Consider the following 12,530-nt stretch of genomic DNA (forward strand, 5'->3'; position numbering starts at 1 on the left):
ATCGCAGTCCCCTCTTGTCCACAAAATTCATTTGACAAACTTTTAGGTGAATAGCCAGAGGTTGGGGCACTTCTAGTGCAAAGCAGCTTTGCATTTCACTCCAAAGCTGCATTCCACATTAAGACGTCCATCTGCTGTGAGCAGCCATTTGCAACAATTGTTTTTTTTTGGAAGAAATATCCAGATAAACTGTGGTTTAAAACTGTCTACACAGAAAAACGCAATCATGCGTTACAACTTTCTTACTAAAAATACTTTATAGCATAGCTTAACAAACCCACACAGAGAAACAAATGGATAAGGATAGACCATTTTAGCTTGAAATGAACATCTACCAGCTAGAAAAATCTCTGTAGCAGTCACTGTGGTTTCAGTAAAACCTTTGGAGGAAACAGGAAAATGGAGAAGATAGTACAGGAAACTAGAACATCAACATGACATACAAAGGCCCTTCCACCTCTCCCCTCCCAGGAGTGCCCTTTGGCTCCTACAGCCTGGGAACCCACTCGCCTCAATATCAGGGTGATCCCCAGCCATTCCCAAATAAGGTAATCAGTAACCCACGCATTTAAGAAAGGTCCTTCCAGAGCCGAGCTATGGAAGCACAAATTTCTTCCTCCCTTGCTATACTTCGAAAGGTAGAGCCACATCTGCCACCTGACAATTGTGTAGATCTGGAAAAAAAAAAACAGATGTCTGGCCCCCAGCAGCACAGCTTTCTTTTAATTCCTGTATACAGGATTTCGTCCACAGACAACACCACCACAATCACTGTGTCTCCAGTATGTGCCTTAGACTTTCGTGACTGGGGATAAAGACTGCCTGTTGACCACTCCATTACATTAGCAGGTTGCAGAGGCAACAATTCAGTTATTATTGTCTTCAATTTGCTGGGGAAGGCATCTGCCATGTACTCCACAGGTATTTCTAGCACCTTCAGTTAGGTGTCTTTCCTCTGAATGCTAAGATTTTTGTCCACTCTCACCATGGGTTTTATCTGTCATGCTTCACTTGCAGTCTAAGCCAAATGTCCGTCCAAATTGGTTTCTCTGTTCTCCATCTCTTCTAGTGTCCACTCCACAGAAGGTACATTCCCAGTCAGCCCCTCATGCCTCACTTGCAGTCGAAGCCAAGTGCCCATCCAAATTGGTTTCTCTGTTCTCCATCTCTCCTAGTGTCCACTCCACAGAAGGTACATTCCCAGTCAGCCCCTCCAGTGTTCTTCACCACACTCACTATTTCACATGTCTTGTACCATAGTTCCAAGTGCAGAGCATCTGTGGATCAAAGCCGAGCATGTTCTCCATGTGTCAACAAAGAATCAACATTGAGTAATTCCTTCTCTCGGCTCTAGAGACCATACCTCCTTTCCTTTCTTTTTAGGCTTCCCCTGAGAAAGCGCACATAAGGTCAGCGAAATCTTTTTTCTATAAAAAAAGGCTTGAAAATGTATTTGAGCTCACCCATTACTTAGCATTACTTACCCTTGGTTGGCTTTGACGTCACTCTTGTTTTCTTGCTTTCTTTGGGTGACTACTTTCTGCTCTCCTCCTTTATCCTGCTGGATCTTCAAGTGTTTGCTGCTGCTATGGAGCATTGACCACGTACAGTTTCCTGTATGTATTCAGTGGTCTTCCACTGGCCACACACTCCTATGGGTACTTTTAAAAAACATTCTTACCTGCACACTATATGATTGCATGTATCTCTATCTTTTTCTCCTCCCACCATCCATGCTTTTACCTCCAACCCCTGCTCGCTCTCAGTTCTGTTGCTGTTCACTCCCCCCTCCTCCACTCCTCCCTTGTGTTGCTAGCCCCCCTCACTTCCCATGTCCTCCATTGTGTTGCTGCTACCTCCCTCCTCCCTGGCACCGCCCACATGTTGCTTAACCCCCTGGACTTTCCCCACCCTCTGTCGATTACCTGCTCCCTCCCTCCTCCCCCAGACCTCCCTCATGTTGCTTGCCCTCCCCCCCATGCATTGTGTTGCTTCCTCCCACCCTACGGTACCCCCTGCCCTCTAGTCCCCCTCAAAAACATTAAACACAAAAATCATTAAACAAAGCTAAATAGTTCTTGCGGATGCAAGTGCTATTTGGCTTTGTTTAATGTTTCTAGATGCATTGCACAGCAATATGAGCTGCTGTGCAACAAAGCTTAATGAAAAAAAGCACTAGGGCATGGTCATCATGGGCCGCATCATGTGGATTTTTTTTTTTTTTTTTTTTACTTTGTCATGTTGTACAGCAGCCCGTGCTGCAGTGCTACACGTCTAAAAAAACATTGACGAAGCTCAATAGATCTCACATGCACAAAACCCATTGCCGTTGCCAATGCTTGTTACCTGCCATGTCTCTACATCAAAGCAAGCTAAATGACTGGTGGTATGTCCAATCTCTATAGCACACTCTAATAAAGGTATGCCCCTTCCAGAACACACTGAATGTGGTGGTGCCATGGCCTCAAGGTGCTTCAGTTCTTGTGGGCCATGAACAGAGCAGCAGTATCCAGGGAGGTTGTTTCATGTACTCCAGATGGTACTCTGTCGCATCTACTGGCCTCAAGAAAATGCATCACTCCTCAAGCTCCTGCATACCAAAAGATCTTCTTTGGCACAATACTCAGGTTGTTGACCTGGTTAAACCACAGCTTCTGTAAAATCTATCTTTACTTTGTACTTATCTCAAAGAATTGTGCCAATACTTTCGCAGCCATACTAGGCTCTGTTTAAGGGAACAACCACACGAGGATTCGCACAATCATCTCCATTGTATTTTCCAGTATGGCTGTAGGCCGGGTAGGCCCAGATGGGTCTGCATAGAGTTGCCTTCATAAGTGGCTCTAGATTTTACTATCCAAATGGGCACAGCTGATGCCTACTCCCCATGCTGCGGTCATTCAGGGCCTCTGAGTCATGCTATCAAAGAAAATGGGATCCTGCCCAGGGCACTACTAAAGCATGGTCATCCTGAGTCCGACCCCCATATGCAACGTTTAATGGTCACACAGTGCAGCATAACTGGCTGCTGCTTCAAATCCTGTTAGCAACCATAAGATAGATTTAAGTTGATGTTCAGTGTGCTCATCCTCTTGTCGAGCTCACACCTTCAGGGTGATAACTCAGCTCAAACAAAATTGAATGCATAGTTCGTCAAGATAGACCTAGACACTAGTGTCGCCCTTTCCCTTCCTTGTGCGCAAGAGTTGCCAGTTTACACATGACATTTAAATCCGGGTAATATGGTCCATTTTTTCTCCCTGTGGGTAGTGTAGCAGAAGCATTCAGAAAAGGAAGAATATTCAATATTCCTGTCAGACAAGAGCTGCCTGGAAGCTGGTTGTCTTTTTTTGATCCTCTGATTACATACAAAATATTTTATACCGTGGAGAAATGGTGTAACCCTAGGGATCTGGGGAACACAATGTTACTACTCTTTCTAGTAGTTTCTTTTGGTATCCCGTTTTCATTAACCTATTTATTAGTATAGCGGACTCCTTAAAAAAGTTGCATTTAAAGTTACAGTTTCTGTGAAGATGTTGAAATTGCCCATAGGATAAATTGTCTCACAAGCTGTGTGGGTGGTGCTGAGGGCCATGAGCATGGAAGTTATACACTGGCGTTAAACTCATACTCGAAATACAGGTGCTTGACAACATGACTGGTGTGAGGCCTTATTTCATGAAGTTTATGGACAGCCATTTAGCAACATCAAGTTATCGGTTTTAAAAATATAGCTCATTACATACACCTGGCCCTCCTCGGCTTCCTTATGTTTTTGAATGTTTGCAGTTTTATGCATTTGTGATTTTCACAAACCTTCTTCTGAGTCGCTTTTGTCCTCTCGCTTAAGAACAACTATAAATCATCCTTGGGAAAACTGTCTCGGGGCCAGTGAATGGTTAGAAACAACCTAGGTAGAAGTAAGGCAGCCAAAGGCCATTTAAGAGCGCAGGGCCCTAGAGCAAAGCGCTTGTAAATTGTAACCGAGAAGCAGATGTGGGAGAAGCACAAAATACATTCTAGTGATTAATTCTCATTCCTTACTGGTATCCGCACAGTTCCCCCTGCTCCCTCTCTTGGCGTTTGGATAAGGGAAAAGTGCCTCTCCCTTAAAAAAAAAATATATATATATATAGCGATAGATAGATAGATAGATAGATAGATGGTGGCACTGTTCCCTTGCACCCTCACCCTCCAGTTATAAATAAGCAAAATAACAGACGCATGACAACTAAAAAAAGGGAAAAATAGACCTGACAAACGAATAGGTGTTGGTTGAATGTTCTGTCATGTGTAGAATAATAGCATTAAAGTCTGACAAACAAAATGTGTCTGTATAGAAGACTCTCTTGCTTTAGACATAGTCTTGATTGTTTCTATGTCAAATAAACGTCGGATGGTAAGCCGGCCTTAATTAAAATGATTTTTATGTTCTGCGACATATAAAGTTAGCAAGGGCTAGATTGAAGGCTCCATTGCCACCTGACCTTCCTTTGACATATAAACGAAAAATGACCTTATTGAAGGCAAGGGAATCTTCAATATACACCACCTTTTGTTCACAGGAAACAAGGGAGGACCTGCTGGGAGGGAACAGCAGAGGGCGAGCCTGAAGAGACTGCGGCAAGGGGAACAAGGAGCACAAGGGGCAGGAGAGAGGGAAAGTCAGAGAAGATAGGGGAGGAAACGATGAGCAAAGAGGGAGAGATGAATGAGAGTGGGTGGTTGGCAGGGGGACAGGAGCACGGGGAATGGTGGTAGGAGGAAAGTGAGGAGTTGGCATGCTGGGGAACAGTGAGGACCAGGTGGAAATATAGAGGGCCTGAGGAATGAATAAGAGAGTGGTAAGCAGGAGAAACGAAGATCAACACACACAGCAACGAACAGAGAACTATGGCTGGAAAGTATTCCCTCATACATTTCAATGCAAGTAATACACTGGAAGCAGAAAAATACACCAGAGCAGCCAATAGCAAGAGGTGAGAGGAAACTACTTGTTTTCGCTGAGCCAAGAGGTGATTGACAAAGTCTCAAGCCAATGTCCAAAAGCAGCTGGTCAAAACAAACCTCGTCCCAGGGCCCACTGTAGACTGTGAGAAGGTGGTCTGGTCAAAAGCTGCACTGTTAATCCAGACTTAAAATGGGTTAACAGACAAAACAAGGTAGAGTAGGGAAAACAACACTGGAGAAGAATAATCAAGATGTTGTTGAAACAAGAGCAGATGTGGGTAGCGACGAGCAAAGAAACACAAGCATTTGTAATGCGGTGAGTCTCGCGTTTGCTCGAGTTAGAGCTATTAGCATTGTAAATTCCTAACTGGACTTTTCTTGCCACATAAATTGAAATGAGAAGTAAAACAGTTGACATAAGTGAGCCGATTCAAAGAGGAGCATGAGTGTGAAGGAGAGACATAAAAGGAAAAAGAAGTTTGCTCGCAGTCAAACATATCAGAAAACATATCAGAAAACATGCAATTATCCATGTAACAGGCTCGATGGCCAAGACAGTAACAAAACTGCCCTAAGGAGGGACAAACGTAAAGCATTTACCAATGATAACACAGGATTTTTAAAAGGCAAGCCCAGGAACGGGTGATAGCAATGGGTGCGGTTAAAATCCCACAGTTACATTACAACACCTCAGAGGGCTTGCATACTCGACTTAAAAAAGCATAGTTTGAACCTGCTAGAAAGGGGCAGGCTGTGAAACTGATTCAGAATGTAAACTTAGGCCTGCAATAAAGATGTATGCAGGCACACCTTCTGAAATCCTTTCTCCCAGAATTGAAATCAGCAGACATTTTCTCTTGCTGATGAAAATTAGTGTAATGGAAAATCTACTAGGTTAGCATATTTTCTGCTGTACTTACTATAAGTATAGGGAAATGAACGTGGATCTTGCCAGGAGAGGGGCAACGTTTTGAGATTTTTTTTTATTTTTTTTTATTCGGAAAAAAATCCTCCAACTAATTCTGATAAAACTGAAACAGTTGCAGTTTTCTCGGAGGTGCTCCTGTATGCGTGTTCTGCATGCGGGATTTCCAGATGGGCAAATCTGTCGAGGGAAGGATGATGCTAGTGTACAGTTGTGAAGTTGCATGTTCCGCAGGCTACATACGTTTTCTCTATTGGGAAACAATGTCCTCTCCCATAAAATGTAGTTATGTCTCTTCCCATTTGGATCTTAGAAAAGCTTTTGATGCTTTCTTTGATGGAGGCACATTTGCAAGCATTTCAGTGGTGAGAATCTAATTGGAAATAATCTGCAAATGGCTGCAAAGTTATGACGTAATGGTTTCAATCTACATTTACAAGTAGTTATTCTCAGTTAAGCCCGCAAACTCGTCTCTTATCGTCTTAACTTTGTTAATGTTGAACTTCTGTCACACTGATGGCTTGTGAAGGTGAAACTCTGCCAATCATAACTGAGAATCAGTATTTTCATTTTCCTCACACGCATGTATTGATTGATGTGTCTAACTAAGCTGCCACAAATACATTCTGAACCAAGCACTTTGTGAGTTTTAACTAGTCCTCCCAATGGATTCTAAATACAATTTACTCACCTAAAACCAGTGCCAGGAAAAATTGGTGTATTTTTTTACTTGTGCCTCTAAAGAACTCAAACATTCCCATATTTCATGCAGAAGGGCGGGGATGGTGCTCCACAGAGAGCACATAATGGTTAGGTGGCCCATTGATGATACACCTCTCTGTTTCTAGAGTATTTCACATGAATAACATTTCTTTGGAACCTGTGCAATCGGTTTTCTACCGATGTAGATTGCAGGTAGTATTGGTAATATACTGACCAGGGCATCAGCAAGGAATTTTGAAGGCAGCATTTATGCCTTCACAACACAGAGAACAACATAGGTGACGGATAAACAAGCAGTCTGTCTAATATGCTGGTTCCCTCAGTGGGTGGACGGGGGTGTCACACTCCCACGTTTGTTTACAGCAATTGACAAATTCACATAAATAGCCACCTCTAATTACTCCTCGGCTGTGTTTGCCTCGGGGTGGTGGAAACAGCTTGTCTTCCATATTTCACGCCGACTCGTGTTAATATCCTCATTGATGTACTAACAACAGATCACATTCATTAAAAATCTACTTAATATTACTAGTAACATCATCAAAAAGAAAGATAAATATCACACCCAGGGCTTAAGTTTTTACTTTAATCTGTTTTCCATGTTTTAGACATTACCTGTGGATGTGGCCTGTTGGTCCCTCTGGTATTCACAGAGTACTCTGCCATCCACGAAGTGCTGTTATTAAGAACTGTGATGTGAGCTCATTTCTTTCTCAAGAACACTCTTGCATGGTAAACTCCAAACCACCACTCATGCTTAAACAGCAGGACTTCAGTTAAGTATCTGGCCACCACAGATTGCCATTTCCCCCACATTGGCACACTGGAGTAAACTAGTATGTATCATTAAGATGACCACGTAATATAGTAAACCAAAGAATGCTCTGTAATTATGGATTTTGTGGATGTTTTGGCATATAGTGGTTAATCATCAAATATGTTTCCTACTTCTTTGCATAATCTGTATTTTCCTTCCTTTCTCTCTTCTCTTTTCTTTGCAGGCAAATTCTATTCTCTCATTTCCAAGCTGCTAGGAGAAAGGGAAGATGTTGTCCATGTGCACAAGTATAACCCAACAGAAAGGGCAGATTCTGACCTAGTGGCCCAGATTGCCAATGTAGTTCAAAAGAAAGATCCTGGTTTGTCTGAGGCCAGAGGGGTGGCAGACCACGGGGAGAGAGCCAATGCCATTCTGGTCAGAGATCGAATCCACAAATTCCATAGGCTAGAGTCCACTTTGCGGCCTCCAGGGAACAAGCTGTCCCAGTTGCGGCAAGAGCTGAAGCCCCACGCAAGGGACATCTGGGAGACTGAGCATCCAGGAGGTGGGTTAGGGTATCCTTTTTTACATGGAATGTAAATGAGTGATCTGGACACGTGCACAATCTGGAGGGCATGCCATCAGTGTACTCAGCCTAAAATGTTCACCTCTCTGAAGGGCCTGCATTCAATGTGTCCATCATCACTGTTTCACCTAGAGCATTTCACCACCTTGATGGTCGTCACATCAGTGATTTTGTCTTTCTCATCTCACTTAGAACCTTTCAATACTCCAAAGAGCCTGCCATCAGTACATTCACATTATCACTTCACGTAGAACATTTCACCCATCTGAGTGACCTGCCATCAGTGCAGTTATCACTACTGCGCAACCTAGTCCCTTTCACCTTCCTAAGGACTATGCCATCAATGAATTTACCAATACAGCTCAACCGAAACCCTTTCACCATCCTGAGGACTATGCCATCAATGCATTTACCAATACAGCTCAACCGAAACCATTTCACCATCCTGAGGACTATGCCATCACTGCATTTATTACCATGTTACTGAGAACCTTACACCACTCAGGAGATCAGTACATTTATCATTGCTGCTCAACAAGACCCTTTCACCGTTCTGCAGACCATTTAAGCACTTTTTCTTTACCTTTTCATGTAGAACCTTTCAGTCGCCTGAAGGGCCTCCTATCAACGCCTTTCAGTACTACATCACCTAGACTTTTCACCCCTTTGAAGGTGTCCCATCAGTAAATGATTTGATCATTCACACCTTTGAAGGGCCTGTCATCATGAATTTATCAATAGTACTTCACCTATAACAGTGGTTCTCAACCTGTGGTCTGAGGAACCCTGGGGGTCCACGAAGCCTCCTCGGAGATGGGGGGTCCACGACTGCTTATAAAATCAAATGATATTAACAGATTTGGTCCCCAGCTTTCAACAGTGACTCAGTAAGGGGTCCCCAGATTCCAGTAATGATTCGGTGAGGGTCCCGCGTTTCAGTAATGATAAAGTAGGGGTCCGCAGAAATCAAAAGGTTGGGAACCACTGATCTAGAACCTTTTAATATCTCTGAAGGGTCTGTCATCATAAATGTATCCATAGTACTTCATCTAGAACCTGTTCCACCTCTTAAGGGCCTGCCATCATCGCACTTCATTACTGCGTCATCTAGACCTTTTCACCAGTGAGCCTTGGAAGTGAAAAACGTATTTAAACATAAAAAGATGACATGTATTGGTGTGTTTTCAGTAGGCATCTAGAAGCGAGCTTTTTTAATGAAAAAGCGAACAGGCGCGTGAAATAATCTTTTATGGCACTGTTAAATCTCAGGGCGGCTTTGATGTAAAAGACGTGCTATAAAAATGATGGACTCTTCTCTCTGGTTACGAGGCCGCACATTCACGATAAAGGTCACGCATTCAAAGTGGAAGTGAAGAAAGAAGCGTGCAACAGGTTATATGATCTGCACTGCATATACGGGTGTAACTCAGATCACGGACCAGACGCCATTTCATCCACAACACTTTACCCAAAAAAATAAGAGTTTAGGTGTGAAAAGCAGGAGATCATAGCAAGACGTGTTATTTCAGTTCCGGCACGAGTAATGGAGGTATTGGTTAGTGATAACCCCCGGGCAGTCGCTGGTCATTAGCGCACTCATTATTCCAAGCCACCACTGGCCACTACAATAGAAAGGTCATTGCGCGGTCCCCTCAGGTTCCTGCGCCAGCGCCGCCATTTGTAATTTTAATTGCCGGGTGGGCTCCGTTATATCGATTGGGGTTCATCTTACTTGCTAATGCGGGAGGCCTGCTGATGCCTCCCGTGAAGATAACCCTTCGAGGAGTTATGGATACCCCTCTGTGGCAGCCGCAGGTGCGTGGGCAACAGCACGCGCTGCCTCCTCGTCGCACGCAGCCAACCTGACGTTTCCCAATGCACCTTCAGCCGCCATTATCAATTATTCATTGGCCAGATGGCTATTATTTGTTCGCCGTTCGAAACGTTAAGGCATTGTTTCTCCTTGGTACAAGCCTGCCCGGCTGCAGTCTTTCTGTAATCAGACAGTTTCTGTCGTCATTTTAAATAGTATATGAGGTGGAGACATGTGATAAACCTTTGTAAGTGATAGCTCCGGAGCATTGAATGAAAGTGAAAAGATTTCCTACAACAAGGTACAGTGCCTAAAGCTCAAAAGATTACTTTACACATTCTAGTTACTCAGATGAGCGCAACTGGATTAAGGGAACGAGTAATATTCCGTAGCGAATGCCAGTGTGAAGACCTGGCTCGCAGTATACGGCGTGTATGAGGATGTCCGGGCAGAGTATGGCGGGCTAGTGGCTTCGCTTGGTATATCCAGGGCATTAAGAGGGCCCGACCCCCCTGGGTCTCAGACTCGGTAGTAATTAAAAACGGATATTGAAACAGGTCTCTACCTGGCTCTATAGTCATACCCTGAATTTTACTGGCAAAAACACTGATCTATTTCTGAATGCTGAAGGTAAACAAACGTATTCTTATGAAGTTCCTGTTTGAAATTCACGTTTTACTTAATATTGCGTTTCATAGCAGTGTTAACTATTTCCAGGATGCCGTGTTTCTGTATTTTATTGTGTAGCACACTACTCTTGTATAGGGCATGCTTTCAACTGAGTCACCACCAGGTAGTTTCTCATTATGCTTATCAGTGTGTCAAAAAGTGTTCAGAATACATGGTCATTTAATCCTTGGCCTCTCAGTAGAATACACAGAAAAGTGTTCACATATTCCATTTGTGATTGTGATTCTTTGCAAATGTGTGTGAGGGAGACATGCAGTAGTCAAAATAGTGACAAGGCGAAAGTAACTGAAAATGTAGTGCTTGTAGGTGATTGGGTGCATTGTGTGTTTGGGGGTTGTGAATACTGAAGACCACCACCCCTTCCATAAGCCTTAGTGACCTTTAATTTGCTGTCTCACAATTTAAGAATTAAAAGATTTTCAGTATTACTTACAACATAATCATCGGTATTACTCATTTACCTTAAACAGCTAACAACTATTGGCAAAGCCAATAGTCCTGGCTGGTTTTATGTGCATGACAGTTGTGTTATATGTCTGGAAGCAAGATCAGAAAACTTGGAGGAACCAAAATACCGATTGGGTTGCACACTATAGGAATTACCGAAATGTAGTTTTTGTCTTTAAACCACAGTTAATTGCATAGACAACACCTCTTTTAGATAATTTAAGCCCTGGATCTTACATTCCAACACACACTAAGTTCAGCAGTGAATGTGCAGGAGTAAAGGATCCCCCAGCTTCCCATGGTTCTCCTTTTATATATCTGAATGGGGCTATACATCACCAGCAGTGCTGGGGTGTGCAGAAATCAAAACGAACCCCCTAGTATAGGCAAGAGTTGGAGCTTAACATCCACTTAAAGGTTAATTCTACTGTCAAATCCTTCAGGATAAAAATAGGAGAAATATAGATAAAGATAGCTCGTTTTGTAGTTACTCTTTGGGAAAAGGGTATAGGCTTTTACGAAGAGACCAGTTAAAGTCTGTAAGTGATATAAAATGCAGATAAATTCTACCTGTCCTTCAGGCTCATTTAGCGTAACCGAAAACGATGAGCAGGCCAGGCCACAAAAGGACCTCATCAGTGTTCGCTTCACTGAGAAAATTATCCTTAGGTTTCTATTTCTTGGACTTTATTTAGTTTATTCAGGAACAGGTCCAAGGCAATGACCAAAGGCTCTGATAGGCTGAACAGGAGCCCGGCTAAGGAAAAGTGCCTGGCAGCTATGGGAGCCCCTGTTGGACAAAGCTAAAAAAAAAACTTGGCCTTATTTCCTGAGAAAAATTGAATGTTTACAGTGTTAGCAAGTGCCACGCAGTGTCTGAAGAGAGCTCTACTGCCTCAAATTATTCCTATGGGAGCTTGTGATGAGGGTGTTTGAAGGTGAAGAAAATTCTGCAAGCAGGATTTGAGTTTCTCAGATCCATGTATTAGTATGTTCAAATCAATTAATAGTGGTATTGAGAATGCCTCCGATTAGTATATCTGCAAAAAATATTCAATAAGGTCATACTGGCCCCGGTGAGTTCCTTTAGATCACAGTGATGATTCTTATACACAATTTCGGACTTAGGGTCCTACTTAGAATTTGATAGACTGGGATATCCACCAAAGTGTGGCAAGTGTCCTATCTGTTATATTTAGTGTGTGCTTCACATCCATGCACCCTTGATAAGGCTGACCAGACATCAGCCATTTCTTGATGACTTATCTCCATTTGCCAAACTCTAAAGAAGGCCCTTCATTTTCATAGTAATACACCCCCAAATCATGCACTCATGCACAGTTCGTTAGGTGGCACCAACAGCTTGGTGGTAGCATCCAAAGGATACTGTGTAGTGGAAATTTTCACCATGAGAAATCACTGCCACACCCAACTGCCAGTGAATTCCTGACAGTAAAATTCACAAAAGTTTAAAGATAAAAAGAAAATTGGCTTCATCCCTCATCTACCCACTTCTCTTAGTATTTTTAGCACTTGTGAGAGACGGGCTCCTTGTTGCAGTACCCCCCACTTTTTGTCTGGTTTCTGAATACAACTTGGACTGGAGTGCACTGGGATCCTGCTAACCAGGTTG

General features: G+C 43.1%; 1 protein-coding gene across 15 annotated transcripts in view; it reads left to right on the forward strand.

Annotated features, from left to right (window-relative positions):
• PAM (peptidylglycine alpha-amidating monooxygenase) overlaps nucleotides 1-12,530 on the forward strand; it is a 1,007,326-nt gene that overhangs the window by 791,768 nt on the left and 203,028 nt on the right. For 9 of the 15 annotated variants that reach the window (XM_069226060.1, XM_069226077.1, XM_069226086.1 and 6 more), the window contains one exon: nucleotides 7,603-7,926. The exons of the other annotated variants lie outside the window; for them this stretch is intronic. In XM_069226060.1, coding sequence (XP_069082161.1) covers nucleotides 7,603-7,926 — 324 coding nt within the window. The remainder of the gene's footprint in view (nucleotides 1-7,602; nucleotides 7,927-12,530) is intronic. 15 annotated transcript variants of the gene reach the window in all.

Source organism: Pleurodeles waltl, chromosome 1_1 (assembly GCF_031143425.1).
Source record: "Pleurodeles waltl isolate 20211129_DDA chromosome 1_1, aPleWal1.hap1.20221129, whole genome shotgun sequence".
Taxonomy (NCBI): Eukaryota; Metazoa; Chordata; class Amphibia; order Caudata; family Salamandridae; genus Pleurodeles; species Pleurodeles waltl.